Below are 24,006 nucleotides of genomic sequence, written 5' to 3'. Positions count from 1 at the left end.
TTTAATGTATATATATTAAACTTTGTATTATTATATCATCATTAAGTATATTTTATGTTACACACACCCACAGATAGAGATAGATGATAGATAGATAGATAGATAGATAGATAGATAGATAGATAGATAGATAGATAGATAGATAGATAGACAGATAGATAGACAGATAGATAGACAGATAGATAGATAGATAGATAGATACCAATGCAGTTACCAATTTTATTTTATCTGGTTATGCTTTAAAACTGGTGCAAATTTACATGTAGCCAACTGCACATTCCCAGTACATAAAAACATTACAATTTGTGTAAGGAAAGAAGTTGTTTACTTTGATATTAAACATTCTTAAGTCATTTAACACCCATATCACCCATATAATTGTCTTAACTTGATAATAGAGATGGGCACTTGAGTTAGCGACTCGAGTCTGAATCGCATCTGAGTCGCTTACAATTAGTCCTAAATGACTCCTGACTCGACTCGGACTCGTAAAAAGTAACTCGTGATCATTATGAGTCTTTTCAGTATACTCCAACAGTAGTTCACGATGGGACGTGTGGGACTTACTGTACTTTCCGTTGATAATACTCCATAATAGTATGTCACATAAATAAAATGATTAAATAAAAGTGCCCTTTAAAAGTGCATTGCCCTTTTAAATAAAGTAGCGCTCGTATGAATAGTTGTTTGCAACTAACGGCTTTTAAATGTTTGGAGTTCACCTGCTGTGTAACATCCTAATTACCCGGATTCTGTAGCAGATTGGTTGTGAAGCTGGACGTGGAGGCTGTTTGATGTAAGTCGCTGCTTGTTTGTTTATTAAGCGTTGTTTATTGTTGTGCTTTAAACAGTAAATACTCACTTGTTTATGTTTTAGTTTAGTGTTGACAGATGCTTTCAGAACAACCTATTTTCTTTAAAGTATTGTTAAACTAGCACTAACAAACATGTTTGTTTAAACTAGCACTTAACAAACAGGTAACTTTAAACTAGCACTAACGAACAGTTTGCTTTAACAAAAAGGTAACATTAAACTAGCACTAACAAACAGGTAACTTTAAATTAGTACCAACAAACAGTTTGCTATAAACTAGCCTTTAACAAATAGGTAACATTAAACTAGCACTAACAAACAAGTAACTTTAAATTAGTACCAACAAACAGTTTGCTATAAACTAGCCTTTAACAAATAGGTAACATTAAACTAGCACTTAACAAACAGGTAACTTTAAACTAGCACTAACGAACAGTTTGCTTTAACAAAAAGGTAACATTAAACTAGCACTAACAAACAGGTAACTTTAAATTAGTACCAACAAACAGTTTGCTATAAACTAGCCTTTAACAAAAAGGTAACATTAAACTAGCACTAACAAACAGGTAACTTTAAATTAGTACCAACAAACAGTTTGCTATAAACTAGCCTTTAACAAATAGGTAACATTAAACTAGCACTTACAAACAAGTAACTTTAAATTAGTACCAACAAACAGTTTGCTTTAAACTAGCCTTTAACAAATAGGTAACATTAAACTAGCACTAACAAACAGGTAACTTTAAACTATCATTTAACAAACTTTAACTTTACATTTGTACCAACAAACAAGTTGCTTTAAACTACCACTAATGAACAAGTAGCTTTAAACTAGCACTAGCAAACAGGTCATTTTAAACTGACACTAATAAACAGGTAGATTTAAACTAGCACAAACTAACAGGTAGCTTTAAATTAGCATTAACAAACATGTTGCTTTAAACTAGCACTAACAAACATGTTGCTTTAAACTAGCACTAACAAACAAGTAACTTTAAACTAGCACTAACAAACAGGTTGTTTTAAACTAACACTAACAAACAATTCACTTTAAACTAGCACTAACAAACACGTAACTTTAAACTACCATTTAAAAAACTGGTAACTTCAAATTAGTTCCAACAAACAGGTAACTTTAAACTAGCACTAACAAACAAGTAGCTTTAAACTAGCACTAACAAACAAGTAACTTTAAACTACCATTTAAAAAACTGGTAACTTCAAATTAGTTCCAACAAACAGGTAACTTTAAACTAGCACTAACAAACAATTCACTTTAAACTAGCACTAACAAACACATAACTTTAAACTACCATTTAAAAAAACTGGTAACTTTAAATTAGTTCCAACAAACAGGTAACTTTAAACTAGCACTAACAAACAAGTAGCTTTAAACTAGCACTAGCAAACATGTTGCTTTAAACTAGCACTTAAGAAACAAGTAACTTTAAATTAGCACTAACCACACTCATATTGTTTTAAACTAGCACTAACAAACAGGTAACTTTAAACTAGCATGAACAAACATGTTGCTTTTAACTGATACTAATAAACAGGTAACTTTAAACTAGCACTAACAATCAGGTAACTTTAAACCAGCACTTAACAAACAGGTAACTTTTAAATTAGTACCAACAAACAGGTTGCTGTAAACTAGCAGTAACAAATAGGTCATTTTTAACTGACACTAAAACAGGTAGATTTAAACTAGCACTTAACAAACGTTGCTTTAAACTAGGACTAACAAACATGTAGATTTAAACTAGCACTTAACAAACTGGTAACTTTTAAATTAGTACCAACAAACATGTAACTTTAAACTAGCACTAACAAACTGGTAATTTTAAACTGACATTAATAAACAGATAGATTTTAACTGGCACTAACAAACAAGTCGTTTTAACCTACATTAATAAACAGGTTGCTTTAAAGCTTTAAACTAGCACTAACAAACTGAATGTTTTTATAAGCATATCTTGCCCTGTCTGACAGGTGGGTGATATTTTACATGATCTTGCAAGTTGTTCAGTAGAATTAATCAGATTTCTGCTCCTCTGTAATTAATGTGTTTTAATAAAAGTATTCTGTTGGTATAAATCACTGTGTATGATTGATTAATAATGTTAATGAGCAGCAGTTGGTGAAGACCATTATTACTGAGAGTGTGTTTGGGTCTGTATTAATAGTTGGGCTATATCACTAAGGTTTAAACTATTTGGCTTAATGTGTGATGAATTTCTTTATGTATGTGTGATTTACTTTAAGAGTGATGTGCGCTGTATATTGGTAGTTGCTCTGTTCTGGTTACCATACCACCATAGTTGTATCCTTTAATTTCTTTATGTCTCCTTATGCTCTGTTCTTTATTTTAAGAAGTCCAAAATCTACCTCTCTTTTAATCTTTAAACACAATATATACCAGATTTGTTATAAACAGTTTGCTTATTGGTTTGCAGTTACATACTGATTAGTGACATACTGGCAGAGCATTTGTGTAAACAGGGAACCTGTTTCTTGGTCATTTACTAGATTCACATGTTTAGGACTCGCTCAGTCTTTAACTGGGGTGGTGTAGTGAGCTACAACCTCAAACCTGGTTTTGCCTAAAGCACTAAGATAAATGTTTACAGGGCTCTAGCAGTTGTTTAATGATTTAAGTTTAATGATGTGTAATTCTGTAGTGCCATTTTCAGGAAGGCAGCCCCATAGAGCGATCAGACAGAACATTATGACCACCTCCTTGTTTCTACACTCACTCCATTTTATCAGCTCCACTTACCATATATCACTCCCCCCTTAGTTTGGGACCACCACAGAGTAGGTATTATTTAGGTGGTGGGTCATTCTCAGCACTGCAGTGACACTGACATGGTGGTGGTGTGTTAGTGTGTGTTGTGCTGGTATGAGTGGATCAGACACAGTAATGCTGATGGACTTTTTATATTTATATATATTTTTTTTTTTTACCCCTTTTCTCCCCTTTTAGCGCATCCAATTGTTCAATTAGCATCATGCTTTCTCTCTGTCTATGCCGAACCCTGCCCTGACGGAGGTGATTGAAGCTAACCCGTATCCCCTCCGTAACACGACCAGCAGCCAGATGCATCTTTGCCACCCACACATTGATGAGTTTGGCGCCACCTAGCGTTGCATGCGGAGAGACACACCCTAAGGGCACCCTCTCCCATCCCTGTGCAAGCGCCTCCAATCAGCCGGCAGAGAACGTAATCGCATTCTGACAGAGAGAGACCCACATCCGGTTCTTTGTCCCACCCCCCTCATGAGCAACCGGCCAATCGTTGCTCATATAGCCACTCAGCTTCAAACCGGCAAAGCAAAGCTGGATTCGATACCAGGTATCTGAATCCAGCCCTGGTTGCAGCGCGTCTCTTTTACCGCTGCGCCACCTGAGCGCCCTGATGGACTTTTTAAACACCTCACTGTCACTGCTGCACTGAGAATAGTCCACCAACCAAAAATATATCCAGCCAACAGCGTCCTGACCATTGAAGAACAGGTTGAAAGCAAAGGTTTAGAAAGGGTAAAAAGGTATGCAGAGAAACAGATGGACTACAGTCAGTAATTGTAGAACTACGAAGTGCTTCTATATAGTAAGTGGAGCTGATAAAATGGACGGTGAGTGTACGAACAAGGAGGTTGTTTAATGTTATGGCTGATCAGTGTAAATTGGAATGATAAATATACCCAAACTCAAGCACTTAGAACTTATATTAAACCTGGACATACGATGCCTAATTCTTAATATAGTGTATTTTATTTTTTAGGCTGTAATTTATTTGATTTAAACAGCGTTTGAATTGTCAAAACACCCCCCCTTTCTTCACAAGACCAGTGACAAAAGCACTGTCTATTCTCTGTAGGGGTGTAGAACAAATCCACAAACTGTACATGGATCTGAATTCCAAATGGCACCTTACTGACAGTTATTATTTCGGAACAACCACTGCTTGGCTGATTTGCAAGAAATAGGAGAGATTCGAAATGGGGAAAGAGGAAAGAATAAGAGAATAAGAGAGTGAGCAATAGAAACATTTATGTTTTATTCAGTAGCTTTCATTTCATAGAAAAGTAATATGTGGCGTGCAGCTGGGCGAATGATAAGATGAACATTTAAAAAAAATGGAGAACAAAGGCCGTTTGAAAACAGACAATCAGATGCAGAAAGTGTATCGGACACAGAACGTGGTACTGTTTTTCCTAGAAGAAATAAAGCTGTTTATAAATGTAATAACAAAATCATGTTTTCGTTTAGGACCACGTATCAGTTTAGGAGTTAAAACCCTTAGTGTGTGCTTTATAATAATTATACTGGGGGGTCAAAAGTACATTGACACCCACTTTTCCAGCCAAGGTGTTCTAAGTGTTCTAGCCAAGCCCATCAATTACATACAGTTTTATACTGTACAGTTACATACAGTTTTATACTTTGTCATATGATTCTGCTCCTTCTTATGAAGCGAGGTCCACAGCAAGATGGCTTGAGTTGGGTGTGGAGAAAAACCCAGATCTCAACTTTACTGAAGCCCTCTGAACTAAAATGGAATGTTGATTTTGAGGCCTACATGTCCAACATCAGTGCCTGACCTAACCCTAAAATCTTATGGAAAGCCTTTCCAAGATTAACTGCATATAGTTTTGAAATAGGCTGTCAAACAAGTTATAGTCAGGTGTGTACATACTTTTGGCCATGCCTTCTAGTTGTGGCACCATTGTTTACCCTGCTTCAATATTGAGCGCTGCATTCAATTTGACTTTGTGGATGCATTTTTACTTCTGGGGAAGAGCAATCAAATTGCCCCCCACACCTTTGTTTACTAGTCCAGTACCTTAACCACTGAGCTATCACTGGCCCATATGCCTCCCCCTTAGTTTGTACATATGACCCCCCTTTTAGTTTGTACATATGACCCCCCTTTTAGTTTGTACATATGCCTCCCCCCTTAGTTTGTACATATGCCTCCCCCCTTAGTTTGTACATATGACCCCCCTTTTAGTTTGTACATATGACCCCCCTTTTAGTTTGTACATATGACCCCCCTTTTAGTTTGTACATATGACCCCCCTTTTAGTTTGTACATATGACCCCCCCTTTTAGTTTGTACATATGCCTCCTCTCCTTTGTTTGTACATATGCATGCCCCTTTTAGTTTGTAATATGTAATAAATATGAACTCATGTTTGGTTTACCTGATGGGGTTATTCTCAGCATCTGTGTCTCGGGCAGAGATTGTGCCAACCGGTGTGCCAGTAGGTGCGTTCTCTAGAACTTTCCACTCATAGACAGATGCAGAAAAAATAGGCGGTTCATCCACATCTGTTACTTGAATTTTGATCATCGTCCTGTCCCGAAATTCATTAAGGGTTAGAAATCGGGTGTCCACATACTCATTGACGGCCTCGATAGCGATGACAAATCGACGCTTGGTCTCGTAGTCTAAAGGCTGGTGGGACAGAGAGGATAGAAATACATCAAAATATGAATTAAGCTTGTTAAAGGCAATGTTATTGTTAGAGATGTACCGATCGGGGTTTTTGGCACCGATTCCGATCTCCGATCTCCTTTCAGGGATATCGGCCGATAGCCGATTCCGATGGGGGGAGGGGGGGGGGGGGGGTTGCAAATTTAGCAGTAAATAAAGTACATCAAACAATTATTTTTTTACCCACAGGAGACATATTTCATTAGTCTAACTGACCACACACACACACGCAGGTTTAATGTTATCCAGTTCAGTCTGAAAAAAACCTTAAAAAGAGCCTTACAGTGAAGATAAACCGGAGCAGCGTGTGTGTGTGTGTGTGTGTGTGTGTGTGTGTGTGTGTGTGTGTGTTTGTGCCTTTAAGAGAAATGATCTGTTCACTGTATCGCTTAAAGTGATTCACGAGTCGATTCATTTTCCGCGAAGCGTAAGTTTCTCTTCTCAGTTATCTCTCCGTGTTTACTGTTATTAATTAAATGTCGTGGTTTTAAATAAACACCAGCTACTACAGAACATTTTATGTGACTCTCTTACATTAAAAAGCTTCATTAAACTGTTATTACCACAGATCTGTAACCGACAGACTCGTTCCGTCTAAGGAGCTAAAAGTTTTCTGATGATCCTAAAAGTTCAGCAGATGATCCTGAACTAACGAATTTGGTAATGAATAAACTTTTGCCTCGGATTGGCTCTGTAACGTTTTCTGTTCTCATCTACATCACAAGTAAGAACCGCTTACGATTTACCAAAGTGAACCAGGAGTTTATATAACGTGCTGATAGAATCGACTCAGATGTGACCGGGTTGAATTATCTTTTTAAAGTAAATATTTCAATCAGCAAAATTACATCGTATGTATGATGCACAATGTTAATGATGTTATTTTAGGTCATGAAGAGCTTTCACGATGGTTTCTGTACGATTGTTGATGAAGTCTGGATCAATCCACTGAGCTGTTAACTTAACGTGATCTTTTATATATCGCACGATCGGATTGGCTACATTTAGGAAATATCGGCCGATCGCCGATAGCATAGTTTGATTAAAAATCGGCCGATACCGATTCATAGCCGATCGATCGTTCCATCTCTAGTTATTGTGTAAACCCTGGAAACATCTACTATTTAATTTTGGACTGCTTTGACTACACTGATTTCTGATGGTCAGAATTTGGCTAAACCACTAGTGTATGGATTCAATCTTCTGCTGGTTTAATCTGTTCTCAGAGTAGCGGAGGGTCCTACCTATTAGTAGAATGGTGTTTCTAATAAAGTGGCCAGTGGGTGTGCATTCTCAGACAATAAACTCTAAAAGATTATCAGAATAATTCAAACATTAATAATTAACAAACCCTGATATCAACCCTGTTGAGCATCTTTGCAATGAACTGGAACGTTGCTGTTTGCCTAAAGGGGCATACATTCATGCAGATGCACTCCAAGATGTTGTGGAAAGCCTTTTTAGAAAGCCAACTGCTGCTCGGCCATAGACCACTGAAGTCGTGTCGTCATATTGTAGTCCACGCCATGTTGTTATGCCCATATTTGGTAACCCGGGTCTAACAGAAATTTTGAATGGGAAAAATGAATGGACATTTCGCAAATTGCCTCTCTCGCATCCTGTAGCCATAAAAAAATGTTTTATGGAGATTCTTCTGTCTATTATCACTGGATCCTCTGAATTATGAAGTCGTTAAAGAGTCAAAATATGAATATTGCTACATGTAAGCTAATGCTACTGCACACTGAATTGACGTCACTAGACTGGAAGCCTCTTACATTTTTCTTTGTTTTTTCTTTTATAAGCCTCTTAAATAACTGCACAAAGCAGCGTGATTCACCAGTGTAACAGTGGAGTGATATTCACAAGTTTTATTTAATATTTTAGTAGCTAGCTACATTAAAGTAGAAAGCAAGGATGGTCGGGTGTTACACCTTTGGTTGTACTCAGAGCGGTAGAGAGAACGCGGGCTGCTCTTTCCGGCAATTCGATTGGTGTAGTTTAGTGACGTCTAATTAATGCGTATTTTGTGTAGCATTATTAGTATTACGATCCTTTAAAAACCTCGTAATTCAGAGGATCCAGTGATGTACAAGAGAAAAATGTACATAGGACAAAACGTAGAGTGTTCTGAACATGTTTATTTAGCACAGGATGCGTTGGAGTCGATTTTTTGAAAACCCGTTAATTTTTCCTATAGAAAATCTGACTTAGACCCGGGTCTCCAAATATGGGCATAACGAGGACTACAGAATGACGCAGGATTTTAGTGGTCTATGGGAGACCGACCCATTCTTTCACTAATGTCTGTAGAAGCAGTCTGCCTGCCTAGGTGCTCGGTTTTATACACCTGTGGCCATGGAAGTGATTGGAACACCTGAATTCAGTGATTTGGATGGGTGAGTGAATACTTTTGGCAATATAGTGTATGTGCCAGGATGCTCCAGGTGAGACAGGACTGTGTGGAGTGCTATGAAGTAAAAAGGCTTTATAACCAGGCAGATTTTGCATCCAGAGCCTAAAGACTGAAGTTTGTCTCAATCCTCAGCAATTCAAAGTCAAACTTTTCACTGTTATTTCTTTCTTAGTTTCATAAATAGATGCATATTAGTGACTGCAAACTTTTATAGCACTTAAGTTCCCATCTTCACTGGGTTCAGTCAGATGAAAAAAATGTTTTCTTTTTCTCGATGAACCACCAACCGCGATGCAACATTTAGCTGATGGTTATTTTTACCAGGCGCAGTAATGCTAGTTAAAAACAGCATGCAAACCATTAACACATTCACAGATGCACTGCAGGTCAAGTCGGTCATTTTAATAGCAAGACGAATTTTATCTTCGTACGGTTCCCTCATTTCCTAGCAGGCGCAGGCGGCTAAGAAGAGCAATAAAAATACTTTGTGTGTAATTCAGACGCAACATGGAAGATGATCCCATCAAACTGAAAGCATAACAGTATTATCTCAAATTGGCTCAGCATAATATAGCTGTCTATAATAAAACAAACAAATATATACACATTTTCATCAAATAAACAGTTATATGCACAGTTGTGGATTTCAAGAGGGGGGATACATGACTGAGTTACTTTTCATTTTATGAAAAATATTGTAATATGATAAGGAATAGATATAGATAGAAGTTGGAAGACAGGTTTGTCATCCTTGGAATGACCAGAATTTGAGAGATATTGTCTTAATAATATTGATCACTTAATACATGTGGTGTAATCTTTATTGTAATAAATTCAAAGAACACGAGCCTCTGTTATCATTCACACAATCAAATCTGATCACACATTCTACCAATAGGTTTGAGTACTGATTTGTAGACCGATCAGCCATAACATTTAAACCACCTCCTTGTTTCTACACTCACTGTCCATTTTATTAGCTCCACTTACCATATAGAAGCACTTTGTAGTTCTACAATTACTGACTGTAGTCCATCTGTTTCTCTGCATGCTTTGTTAGCCCCAGGACCACCACAGAGCAGGTATTATTTATGGTGGATCACTTTCAGCACTGCAGTAACACTGACATGTTGTTGGTGTGTTAGTGAGTGGATAAGACACAGCAGTGCTGCCAGAGTTTTTAAACACCTCACTGTCACTGCTGGACTGAGAATAGTCCACCAACCAAAAATATCCAACCAACCGCGCCCTGTGGGCAGCGCTCTGTGGGCAGCGCTCTGTGGGCAGCGTCATGTGACCACTGATGAAGGTCTATAAGATAACTGACTCAAACAGCAGCAACAGATGTCGTCTCTGACTTTACATCTACAAGGTGAACCATCTAGGTAGGAGTGTCTAATAGAGTGGACAGTGAGTGGACACGGTATTTAAAAACTCCAGCAGCACTGCTGTGTCTGATCCACACATACCAGCACAACACACACTAACACACCACCACCATGTCAGTGTCACTGCAGTGCTGAGAATGATCTACCACCTAAATAATACCTGCTCTGTAGTGGTCCTTTGGAGGTCCTGACCATTGAAGAACAGGGTGAAAGCAGGCTAAAAAAGTATGTAGAGAAACAGATGGACTACAGTCAGTAATTGTAGAACTTGTAGAATTGAAACCATTCAACCAGTCAACCACTAGGGTAGGCTGTGCTGTGTATTGTAGCTTCCATTTATTCTATCATTCAGATTATGAGTGTTATTTAATGACTGCTATGAAACGTGGCACTTTTCATTAAAAATATTCCCGTGAATTTAGTAGAGCTACGCAAACTTTTACTGTACTTATTAAATTGCTTTAAAGTAAATTGTGATAAAGCGGTAACCAACGATACAAATGAATTAATGAAAAATGATACACTGGAACCTCGATTTAACTGACTAAATTGTGGGTGTACTGGTCCGAAAAATAAGATTGTCCAAAACAGTTCCAGGGGGTGCGAAAATGCACGAAAACTCAGCACTAAGGTCCACAAAAGTGCTAAACATAAACAGTAAAATAAACACTCTAAATAAATATTAAATTTGGTGTACTGTACTACTGGGTAGAATTTTAAGTTACCTTGTGTGGTGGATGAGATGTTTATTTTGCTGTGATTGTGTAGTGGGGACTATACTAGAGCATGGAGTGTTTATTATTCTGAGTCTGAAGCACTGCTGGTGGCTACTGGAGCAGTGCTGGCAAAAATTAAGCATAAAATACTGAGAAAAAGGCGAGAACACAGTGAGCCTCCCGACAAAACAAAGCCTAACCCTAACCATTGTTACGCTCCTCACGGAAATTTTAAACAATCGGCCCAGACATTTGGTTTTTCAGATTTTGTCTGTTAAATGGAGGTCTGTTAAATCGAGGTTTCACTGTATTAGTTCATGTAGGAATCCCTGTACTACAGAAGTTGGTAAATATCCAGAGTAGGGCTGCACGATATTGGAAAAAACTGACATTGCGATTTTTTTTTTCCTGCGATATATATTGCGATATTAAAAAAATGCAGGAATTTTCACCACATTATTAATAATATTAATAATGCATGTATCTTCCTCTAAATAAGGGGCTCATCTGTGAAGAAGGGTGGTGCCTACAAGGGATACAAAAGATTATGACAAGCTACATCTTTGTACTCGGTTGAAACTGAGCATTAAACTAAGAAAGCTTCAATACCACATGAGGGAATTAACAGGATTGACAAAATGGGTCATTTAATATTTTATTTCACAATCAAAACCTCTTCAAGTAGTAAACATTATTTAAAAAAAAAAAACTATACAAACAAAAGAGCAGCTATACACCTGTTCCAAATCCGAGATGCCTTAGTTACTAAGCACACTACTGAGGCAGAACGAGTGAGAATCGGACGCGTCCTTAGTGATGAAGGCAATCCCAGAATTCATTGCGGCATCTCTTCTCTCACAGAAAAATAAACATGGCTGACTGTGCGGACAAAGTTATTTTCAAACGTAAATAAATAATTATTGATTTTTAACGAGTGTTTTTATTTGTAAGTTTTATTGGGCGGCACGGTGGCTTAGTGGGTAGCACTGTCGCCTCACAACAAGAGGGTCCTGGGTTCGATCCCCAGGTGGGGCGGTCCGGGTCCTTTCTGTGCGGAGTTTGCATGTTCTCCCCGTGTCCGCGTGGGTTTCCTCCGGGTGCTCCGGTTTCCTCCCACAGTCCAAAGACATGCCACCAGGCTAATTGGAAACACTGAATTGTCCTATAGATACCTAGCCGCTAGATGTACAAACCAGTGCATTGTAGTGCCGGTCCCAAGCCCGGATAAAATAGGGAGGGTTGTGTCAGGAAGGGCGTCCGGCGTAAAAATTGTGCCAAATCGATGCGCGGATCATGATCCGCCGAAGAGCTGACCCCGCAACCGAGCGGGACAAAGGCCCAGGAGAAGAAGTTTTTATTTGTAAGTTTGGGCTTGTCAGCAAATGTAACCGTTTTCTGTACACGAATCTAGATGTTATGTTGACATGTTAGCGCTGTTCCACCTCATTCCATTGGTTTTAATGGCAAGATGCTAAATGCTAAACGCGAAACCCGATGGAATCGCTAAGTAGCGCTAGGGCTGTCGCGGTGAAAGAATTTCCCCTTGCGATATTCAACCTGTCTCAATATCGCGGTACGCGGTAATATCGGCATTTTTTTTTGTTTTTGAAAATTACTTAATTAATCTGCATTTTAGAGCTATATAAACAAGCTTTATTGTTAGGCTATGATTCGGTATATTATTGCTTTATAATGACAAAGATGAGACAGCTTTAAAACCAATGAAATACGTGTTTAATGTTAAATACAGAACAGAGCAGGGATGCGCGTCTAGTAAAAAAAGGTTTAAATTTAGCTTCTAGGCTAGATATACAGTGTGAAACGAAAAAAAAAAGTGTTTAGGCTAAATATTGTAAATACACATCTAATCAAAATATGGTAAAAAAGAAATATAATAAAGTCTGTAAGAGTTTAAACCTGCGTTATTATGCGCGCTAGAAGAACCAACACGTTCATCTGATGTGGTTTAGAGAGAATCTGAGTGAGGTAGCGATGTTCCCCTCGGTACTAAAACTCTCTCTGATGGTGCTCGTTACACTAATACACGTGTACTGTACCTGCATGCGACTTTACAATGCGACAAACTATCTATTTAGTAGGTATAATTAACATAACAATATATACTACATTTCAAGTTATTATTCGTTTCAATACATTTTTATTCAACGAAAAAATACATTTAAATCATTCCAGCAAGACCAGAAAGAGAATATTTGCAGGCTGCACTGCCATATTAACCGTCATTAAGTGTTTTAGTTCACCAAGGCTGTTTAAATATAGTCTAAATTACAAGTATTTATTGAGTGTGAACTCAATTTGATCATTAATAAACTTGCCTATAATTCCTGTTGCGATTGTTTACATTTTAAAACACAAAGCCTGACACTCAGCAGCAACGCATGAGAACAGGTTGCGGGAAAATGACGCTCCTAGCTCATTTTCATTATGAATTTATTTAACATTTATTACGCCCGAATGTAAGCGTAAAACAAGATGGACCCTGCAACAATATAAACAAAAAAAAATAGAAGAAAGAAAGAAAAAACGTGAACACCGCGGTGTTGCGGTTGCTTGGCATGCCCTGCGGTTGGCTGGTCTATACCGCGATATTTCAAAATTGCGGTTAGCGCGACAGCCCTAAGTAGCGCCTTCCAATAACCTGCCTTATAAGTCAGTGACTTATTAGAATCCTCTCCACTGAGGCAGCTGCCTATGTAGGTAGTACAGCAAGGCAGCCCACTAGGTTTTTGAACACACTGGTGTAGATATGTCATGGAAAATGAGAACGGTGAGAGTTTTCGTTTTGTGTCAAGCAGCAAAAAAGTTGTAGCATGACGTATTTGATTTAATCTGCATTAAGTAACATCGCACGTCCTGCGATGTGACTATTGCGCATGCACACATCGCGATGGCGATGCTGAAACGAAATATCGTGCAGCCCTAATCGTGCAGACTCTGTCCCTGTGCACAGTGTCTATAGAGCCATGGTTTAACGAGGTTTAGTTCTGAAGGAACTCCAGTGACCGTCACAGAACCCTGATCTCTAATTTTTTAAAAGCATTTGGAATAAATTGGAATGTTGAGTATAAACCAGGCAAGGCCATCTCCTCCAGCATCAGCACGACACCTCAAATGTTGGTTGTAATGAATAAGCACACATTTACACAGACACACTCTTACAATCTTGTGGAAAGCCTGTCCAGAATAGTAAAGGCTGTTAGTCACAGTGTGGGTAGGGGGGTATTACTCCACATGGTTTAGGAATAAGATGATCAACAAGCATAGGGTTGTGTATATCAGGCTTCTATTATGTTCAACCATGTGCTGTGCCATGCTGACTAGTCAAGTACATTTACATCAGAGCTTGTTTGTATGCAGTATGACAGTTTTGTGAATTAGATGTGGTGATGTCTGTGTATACCATGCTAGGTGCTTAGATACACCGACCGGGAATAACATTATGACCGCTGACAGGTGCAGTGAATGACACTGATTATCTCTTCATCACGGCACCTGTTAGTGGGTGGGATATATTAAGCACCAAGTGAACATCTTATCCTCAAAGTCGGTGTGTTAGAAGCAGGAAAAATGGGCGAGCGTGAGGATTTGAGCGAGTCTGACAAGGGCCAATTTGTGATGGCTAGACGACTGGATCAGAGCATCTCCAAACCTGCAGCTCTTGTGGGGTGTTCCTGGTCTGCAGTGGTCAGTATCTATCATAAGTGGTCCATGGAAGGAACAGTGGTAAACCGGCGACACGGTCATGGGCGGCCAAGGCTCCTTGATGCACGTGGGGAGCGAAGGCCGGCCCCATGGTCCGATCCAACAGACGAGCTACTGTAGCTCAGATTGCTGAAGAAATGAATGCTGGTTCTGATAGAAAGGTGTCGATACACAGTGCATCACAGTTTGTTGCGTATGGGGCAGCAAACACAATATTAGGAAGGTGGTCCTGTAATGTTATGCCTGATCGGTGTGTGTACTTGTTTTATGCAGCTTTAATACATAAAGGTCATTTTGCATAAACAAGTATTCTATTCATGTAAACGCGCCCAATTATATCCACATTACGTATTCATTTAAAGTCCAGGCTGAAAATAGCACGTCTGAAACCTTGTGTTTATTAAGTGGCAGGACCTTAGAAGCAGCAACATTGTAGCTGCTAATTAGATCACTGACAATTATCAGATTTTATTGCTTCAACAGGACTCTACAGGTCATACCACAGAATCTTAATTTGGTTAAGGTCATGGTCATTGCAATTTCTTTCTATTGTGTTCAGTTGTGTTCACTTTTTAGACCATTTTGTTGCTAAATATTCTTGTTTTGTATCATTGGGTTGCGGACGCGTTTCTACATTAGGGGCCGTTGGGGCCTGACCTCACCAAATGACCTACGTCAAGGCATTTACTAAACATTGTTTGTGGTACCGGTGTTGCTACGCAGCTAAGCATAGTCATCACGGTTCTTTTAGCCACTACTAATTAGTAAGGCATTAAAATGAATCAAGTCGACGATTTAATACATGTTACATTTTGTATTTGAAATCAATTCATTAATGGATTGGTAGACTTTGACAGAACAGTTATTGATAATGGAATAGAATAGAACGCCTTTATTGTCATATATACATATACAGGTGTACAGGAGAACAAAATTCTTTCTTTGCGTATCCCACCTTTTTTGGAGTTGTTTGGCACCCCTAAAGCTCAAGGGCCCAACAGTGGCTGCATAGCAGAGCTGGGATTCGAACTCTCAACATTTTCATTTATAGCCCTAAGCTTGACCCATTAGGCTACCACTAGGGATGTCCCGATCCGATCTCAAAGATCGGGATCGGGGCCGATCAAGGCATTTTTTTATTGATCGGAATCGGCTTTACTAAACCCGATCGTAATCCCGATCTTTTGTGTTACGTCAGCATGTCCGCTGTGTGGAAATACTTTAAATTGAAAAGTAAAACAAGTCCAACAGTGAAGTGTAACGTCTGCAGTGTGAGCGTTTCACGAGGCGGTGGGAGCAGAGCTGCGTTCATGTGTGAGAGTGTGTGTGAGTTAAGGATCACACCGGTTTACAAAACAACGTAGTGATGCACTCGTTTAATAAAGAAATAAATGCACAGTATATTCACATAGTGTCGGGAGCAGAACACTTTATTAACTTCTGTTACGGTACCGAATAGCCGACAGTTGAGTCAAGCATGCTATTTCGTGTTCTATGGAAGGCCTAAAGGGTCAAAACACACTCACTTCGTGTACAAACGTCCATCAAACCATTGTCACAATACAAGCACTTTAAGAACTGGCTTTCCTTCATAACAAAAGAGCCTTTCCATTTTATTTTGGTATTCAGGTTTTACTGTATTTGGTATTTCATTTACTGTAATGCTTTTAAGTAACTTTTTTTCTTATATTCAAGTTAAGCTGCTACACAGATTTCTGTTCATTTTTAGTGTATCACTGCATTAAACATTTTTTTTCTTTGAATGTAAAGTTTAAAGTAAAACTAATTATCTCACTCATTTTGATTGATTTTGTAAAAATACAAAAACATTAAGCAATAGTTTGGATGCAGCATTTTTCCCTTCAGCACTGCAGAGCTATTTAGTTGTTAAACATATACACTGGATTAATTTGAATAATTGTAATGTACTTGAAGTGTGCACTGTGTGAACAGTATTATCTAGACAATATCTAGAAAATACAAGTATCGGTTTGAGAATCGGTATCGGATCGGGATCAAAATTAACAATCGGGATCGGTATCGGGAACAAAAAAACGTGATCGGGACATCTCTAGCTACCACTGTCCGGTAAATTTGCCCATATGATGTCTCTTTTTTTCAAGCAATGAATGTCACTGGTGAGTGTTTTGTATTATTACAAGACGTGTTATTTGGGCTGAAGCTTAAGCAGAGAATGCAACAAGTCACAAAATACGAGTCAAGTCACGAGTCTTTAGGCTAGAGTCCGAGTCAAGTCACGAGTCAATATAATGTACCTAAAACATATATTGGAAATGTAGTGTAGAAACAAATAATATGTAGGTTCAGATAAAAACCAACAGATTAGCAACTGTATTTTGCTGTTTTACTTAGTGTCTTTACTTTACTAGTCATTGTGCAAATGAATGTAATTTCCGTAACTAGAATGTAATTTCCGTACCAGTTAAAAGCTTAAACTGATACGTTTTGTTTTCATTGCAAAACAAAAGTGCACAATAAATCACGGCACAGCGGCCAAAACCAGCAAAAAAAAAACAAAAAAACAACAACCACTGCTTATCTTAGCTTATGTTCTTCCAGATGCTATTACATTTATAACTGTAATTAAAATATTTATATTTATAACTATAATTAAAATCAGAAGGTCTGATTGGTTCATTAGCGCCAATTCTGTAGGAGCGTTCCATTCAACCCAGTTGTTCATGTGAAGTGCACTACGTAGGGTATTCCACCATTTTAAGTGAGATTCCAATCCAAAAGTAACGAAGATGTTCAAATAAAGTGAACTTCAAACTGGGTAGGGAGTAGGGAGCGACGCTTCATCACCTTCGACATAAGTTAATGGTTTGTGTGTGACGTTTTAAACCGGCCAAGTGGTTCGATCACGCTGGTGTTATTGGCGACTTCAGAGGGGTAGTAGGGCTCAGTGCGATGGCAAATGTGACGAATGAATATCTGTGTGTAGACCAGATAGACTCGGCTTTAGCAAAGGTCGGCAGTGTTTGGCGTGCGCCATCTAGTGGAATCGATTTAAACGCAGGGTATGTCAGGAAAAAGGTAAAATTGGTGCGGTTTTAGGACAATTTTGTAAATACTTAGCGGGCCGGAGTAAACAGCCTAACGGGGGCCGTATGTGGCCCGCGGGCCGTAGTTTGCCCACCACCGCTCTATAGGAAGGTAATAAAACAGTTGTGCAAGATCGAATGCCGTTATGGGTGATGTCACTCATTACTTTCTCCACTCATGCTAACTCCTGCTTTATGTTAATGTGTTCATCTGTGACTTCATTGATAAGGTACAATTAGTACTCAGCACAATTCAAACAGTAAAAGGTTAAGGTTCTTGCTCAGGGGCCCAACGGTGGCAAGTTTGTAATGGTGGGACTTGAACCAGCAACTCTCTGATTACTAGTCCAGTACCTTAACCGCTAATCCACCACTGTTCCACGTGTTTGGATGCACCGAGCGAGTAGATTTGTTTGTAGTTTCAGTGATAGGTAGGATACTGGTTGTTTTTTATTGAGCCTCAGAAATGCCACTGTTGTCTTAAAACTGTTGCACGTTTTACCTTTGGGTATAGACTGAACAATCCTGCATGAATGTAACCATTGTGTTGACATGGCATTAAACCAATAAATAAACAAATAAACCCTTGGGTGTTTTTGTGGCATGCCTTCAGATTTTGCGTGCATTTTGTGTATTTGGTGCAGATGATTCATTCCATACAAATATAAGTCTTAGATGCCGTATGGGTAAATGCACTCACCTTGGCCAGTGTCACTATACCCTCCTGTGTGATGGGGTCTGTTTTGACAATAAAAGTGGTGCTTTCCTCCAGATCATCTAGACTGTAGTTCATCCTGGCGTTCACACCAACATCAGCATCTTCTGCCATGACCCTACCAACTGTCATTCCCACCGGTGCTGATTCTGCTATTACAAACGTGTACAAGTCTGCAACCATGATAACAAAAATCAATTAATAAATCACATAAGACGTTTGGGCTCTTTACAGAGATGTGACAAGTGCTTGCTTCAATTTTGATAGGAGATAGTTCCTCTCAGTAATTGTATCACATTAAATGTTTTTAGAGTATTAAACAATACATTACACAAGGGGGGGGGGCATAAGTAATAACACAAATGATTGGTAAAACATAGTTAAGTTTATTTAAAGTTTAGAGTTATCTAACACCCACTGTAGCCCCATGTTGTATCCAATACAGTCAGCAAACTGCTGCTGACTCCCACTTCTAACTGAGGAGAGCCGTGACTAACACACGACCCTTCCGACATGTGTGCAGTAGCTGACCGCTTCTTTTCACGCACACATGACGGGTTAATAAGGCGCTCAGTCCCACATACAGAGAGTCACACACTGATCTCCATTATCCCCCGTCTCTGTGCAGGCACCATCGATCAGCCAGCAGAGCTTGTGATTGCATTGATTGCATCAGTTATGAGTAGGGATGTAACGATGCACCACAAGACAGTTAAAAATCGATTCACATGTGTAACGATTCAAATCGGTTTACACGTATAATAAATCGATATTCACTTTAAACAGCAGAGGGCACTGGCGCTATTCACCTCGCCTGGTTGAAGTCACTACAGGGTTGCCAGGTTTGGAATTTTCCAGCCAAATGTATTTATGTAAGGATACTTTCTTTATTTGTATTATTCATTTATTTATTTCATGTGGGATTAATTTCATTTCAGGCTAGCGAACAAGCCAATTAGTGCCCGTGCAGGCATCCAGCCTGCCGGTAGCAGAACTGAGATTGGTTTGAGTTTGAGATGTCAGCTCTGGTGTGCTAGCATGTGCCGCACACCCATATCAGCCTTTAAATGGTAACCTTCTTGGTTACCTTACCAGTTAAACACATTGAATGAATTGTAAGCCAGTCTATGTTATTAAAATAACCAGGTATAACTTAATGCAGCCCTGTAAAATAAAGTTGTAACTTATCTTAAAGCTGCCTAATCAAGCAGTTACTGTAAAGTTTCTATAGGGACACCAAGAAGCGTTAGAAACAATGTTCAAATGTCAGTCTTCAGAGGGTTATAAAGCCAAATAAACCATAGTACAAGACAATATCTACAAATGGAGGAACCTTGGAACAGTGATATGTTGTTTAAAAATTCTCCAAGGGTGCATTTGGGTCCCCTTTGAGAGACTTTACTACTACTACTGTTGTTGTTGTTGTTTATATTATGATTATTATGCTTAGAGCCATAAACCCCAGCCTTGTTATACAGTCTTTTCTGAACTAACCCAAATTAATGCTCTGCACCTCCTACCCCAAATATACTGTTGTAGATTTTTCATGGTGAATAAGCTGTGTGAAAGGAAAAAAACAATAATAGGATTTTGACTCACTGTGCTGGAAGGTAGGCCCATTGTCATTGACATCAGTAAGGATGACCGTCACAGTTGTCGTAGTACTGAAGCCACCGGTCAGTCCCAGCATGTCTTTCACCTGAACCACAACATGGTACTTCTCATTTGCTTCTCTGTCTATGTTTGTCCATGAAGTCACAATTATGCCTTAAAGAGAGGAAGAGAAAATTAATATGTGTATGATTATTACTTAATATACACCGATCAGCCATAACATTAAAACCACCTCCTTGTTTCTACACTCACTGTTCATTTTATCAGCTCCACTTACCATATAGGAGCACTTTGTAGTTCTACAATTACTGACTGTTGTCAATCTGTTTCTCTGCATGCTTTGTTAGCCCCCTTTCATGCTGTTCTTCGATGGTCAGGACTCTCCCAGTACCACTACAGAGCAGGTATTATTTAGGTGGTGGATCATTCTCAGCACTGCAGTGACAATGACATGGTGGTGGTGTGTTAGTGTGTGTTGTGCTGGTATGAGTGGACTGAGAATAGTCTACCAACCAAAAACATCCAGCCAACAGCGCCCTGTGGGCAGCATCCTGTGACCACTGATGAAGATCTCAAAGATGACCAACTCGAACAGCAGCAATAGATGAGCGATCGTCTCTGACTTTACATCTACAAGGTGGACCGACTAGGTAGGAGTGTCTAATAGAGTGGACAGTGAGTGGACACGGTAGTTAAAAACTCCAGCAGCGCTGCTGTGACTGATCCACTCATACCAGCACAACACACACTAACACACCACCACCATGTCATTGTCACTGCAGTGCTGAGAATGATCCACCACGTAAATGATACCTGCTCTGAGGTGGTCCTGTGGGGGTCCTGACCATTGAAGAACAGCATGAAAGGGGGCTAATAAAGCATGCAGAGAAACAGATGGACTACAGTCAGTAATTGTAGAACTACAAAGTGCTTCTATATTGTAAGTGGAGCTGAAACTCTACAAAAAAAGGATTGAATATTATGTGGTTTCTACCTGTTTTTGGTTCCACTGAGAAGTAGGGCTCTCCTTGCAGGATGGAGTAGAAGAGTTTGGCGTTATTTCCAAGCATAGGGTCATCTGCATCCGTAGCTGTCACCTGAACCACTGTGGTCCCTGGGTAAAGAGACAAAGGGAAGACACCCTGTCAGTGGTAAATGGGTTGTTGTGTGCATAAACTGACCAGGTAATGCCAGTATACATGACAGGTTCAGGGTCTGTAGTGACATGCTGAATGGTTTTTCTGCTCCACTTTTTTTCTGCTGTCTTTTTCTTCCATTTCAATATTTATTTACCCTCCAACTTTGTCTTTCTTTTTTTTTTTTTTTCTTTACCTTTTTGCCTGTTGGATAATTGCTTTAAATATTGTTTCTTTGCCGTTCCCTGTTTCTCTCATCTATCGTTCCTACAGAAATATTCTGTACTACAATATTTTTCAGTGTGCAAATGTATTTATGTCTCGCTCTGCTCTCGTTCTCTTTGTGTATCGCTCCTTCCCATGCAGAGTGATTTATTACAATAAAGATATTTTGCAGCATGAATAGATTATACTCAAATTGAAACGTCAGTGTTGGCGCATTAATAGGACAATAGCAATGATAAAAATAATATTTAGGCACAGATAAATCATTTTTATGGATTCATGGCTGTTATATATCAAGCCAAAATATTTAAGTAGCAATAAATCCTCCCAAAAATTCAAAATGCTTTGAAACTGTGCAAAAATTAAACCAAAGAGTTTTAAAAGCTGTATTACTACTTTATAAAAATAGGGTGTGTCAGTTACAGTTTTAGGGAATGGTACATGTACTTCATCCAAAGGGACATAGACATCCTAAGTTGTTGTTTGTATATTAGGATTTTAATGTCATGTTTTACACTTTGGTTACATTCATGACAGGAACGGTAGTTACTCATTACACAAGGTTCATAAGTCCACAACGTTATATCGAACACAGTCTTGGACAATTTAGTATCTCCAATTTACCTCACTTGCATGTCTTTGGACTGTGGGAGGAAACCGGAGCACCGGCAGGAGAACATGCAAACTCCACACAGAAAGGACCCGGACCACCTGGGGACCGAACCCAGGACATGATTGCTGTGAGGCGACGGTGCTACCCACTTAGCCACCATGCCACCCTAGACATTCTCATTCTAAGACATTGTAATTAATAGGTTTGTCTGCCATAACAGGTGCATAACATAACTTCAAGTGTGCAGCCGTAATATCTTTATTAAACACTGGAGGTGGAATAGGCCACCTTATCACATTATTCAATTTGTCTGTCAAATAACTGCTGAAGCAGGCAATCAGGTGGCGCAGCGGTAAAAAAAATGCTAGCACACCAGAGCTGACTTTTCGAACTCGTCGTTTCGAATCTCGCTGGCCGCCTACGTGAACAACGATTGGCTGTTGTTCATACAGGGTGGATTCGAGGACCTCATAACTGATGCAATTACGACCTCTGCTGGCTGATTGATGACGCCTGCACAGAGACGAGGGATAATATGATCAGGGTGTGGCTCTCCATACACAAAGCTGATCCGCATATGAACTCGACTCGTGCATCTCGGCTCTTTTCAACCAGGGTGGAGATCAACATCAGTAGAGAGGAAGCATAATCTCAGTTCTGAAATTAAAGAAGCTTGGCACAAACTTAAACCTTCCTGAATTTGGACATCTGACCAAATTGAGCATCTAGACAGGAAGGTCTTGAGCAGGAACGTTAAAAACAGCTCCAAAAGTCCTGTGCAGAGATGGAAGAACCTGATGGATGGATAACCATCTGCAGTACCCCATAAATGTCAGTGGCAGGACAAAAGTTGGGTAGAATGCATGTGACGGCCTGCTTGGAGTTCATCTTTCAACATGACAATGACCTAAAACATGGACTTAAGGCAAGTCTCTGCCAATGCCCAAACCCCATGGAACCCCAAAATATGTGAAGAGACCCAAAGATTAAGGGTTTCATACATGAGAATATGCCATGAAGAATAGGCTACACCACCCAAATCCAGGTGTGAAAGCTTGTGGAGATCCCTGTATTAAATACATGCTGAATTTAATACATGCTTAAATACAAAGAAAAGTCATTATGATTTTTTTAAGTGTAGCTAGATAGGAATTAATGGCAATTCTGTACCTTTAAATATAGCAAAACTAGTATCATAAGTATGTATTAATAATGTATACTGTACCAATTGGACTCATTTCTGGAATACTGGCCGTGTAGGGTTCATTTATAAACTGAGGTGCGTTATCATTGATGTCCTGAACTTTGATGATAAACTCAGACTCTAGCTCCACCGGGTGACCAGTCCTGCGATTGATAGCCTCAGCTCGGAGCACATAGAAGGCTTTCTCTTCTCTGTCCAGGCTCTTCAGAGTGTGGATTTCACCGGTGAACTCGTCCATGGTGAAGATCTCTCCGGCACCTTCTCCAGACAGCATGTACCTGATGGTGAAGTCCTCCGTGTCGTAGTTGGATTTTAGCTAAGAAAAAGGTTTGAGCAGCGATCAGATTATAGACGAGCTGTAATTACTGGTAGAACAGTAGTCAGCAGGTTACAGAGGGAACACTTAATATTAAAGATTATTAAATCATGAAGCATTTTATTTGTATAACTGACATGCATTCTTTTGGTTATAGTAAGGTCGTACCTAATTCACGGCCGTGAAAATCACGTTAAATGAAAGTGAAATGAGCGGACCATTAAAAATGTAAGTTTTGTGTTAAGCGATTTAACATTTTTCATTAACGTAGCATTCAAGTGCCTCATGTTGACTGGTTCATTTGCTCTATGAGGCCGTCCTAGTGTAAGCGAGCGTCTTTAGAGTTTGCTGAGTTTATAAAGTAAGAAATACACTGTACTATCGGGAGCATTAATACTTTTTTGGCTTGTTCTTTTGAGTCACAGCACAGACTACACAGGGATGATCACGTGCGTAGAGAAGCACACTTTTACATTGATTATGGAATCCCCAAAGTGACAAAATGCACTCAATACGTAAACACATACTGTACATCAAACATTGTCAGCACACTACACCAC

The 24,006-nt window shown here is 39.2% G+C and overlaps 1 protein-coding gene and 1 long non-coding RNA gene across 2 annotated transcripts in view; one reads left to right on the top strand and one right to left on the bottom strand.

The window, feature by feature from the left end:
- Positions 1-24,006, bottom strand: part of cdh19 (cadherin 19, type 2) — a 41,506-nt gene that overhangs the window by 14,762 nt on the left and 2,738 nt on the right. The window contains exons 2-6 of the mRNA XM_062985338.1: positions 23,156-23,446; positions 20,947-21,070; positions 19,938-20,105; positions 18,324-18,511; positions 6,023-6,276 (exon numbers count right to left, since the gene is read on the bottom strand). Of these exons, the coding sequence (XP_062841408.1) occupies positions 6,023-6,276; positions 18,324-18,511; positions 19,938-20,105; positions 20,947-21,070; positions 23,156-23,446 (1,025 nt within the window). The remainder of the gene's footprint in view (positions 1-6,022; positions 6,277-18,323; positions 18,512-19,937; positions 20,106-20,946; positions 21,071-23,155; positions 23,447-24,006) is intronic.
- LOC134300882 (uncharacterized) lies at positions 762-23,357 on the top strand. Its single transcript, XR_010007378.1, has 3 exons — positions 762-796; positions 20,987-21,136; positions 23,330-23,357. It is a non-coding gene; the product is annotated as an uncharacterized LOC134300882 (long non-coding RNA).

The sequence above is a fragment of the Trichomycterus rosablanca genome, chromosome 23 (genome assembly GCF_030014385.1).
Source record: "Trichomycterus rosablanca isolate fTriRos1 chromosome 23, fTriRos1.hap1, whole genome shotgun sequence".
NCBI classification, from domain to species: domain Eukaryota; kingdom Metazoa; phylum Chordata; class Actinopteri; order Siluriformes; family Trichomycteridae; genus Trichomycterus; species Trichomycterus rosablanca.
Note: the sequence above shows the minus strand (reverse complement) of the source record. Positions and strands in the feature narration are given on the sequence as shown.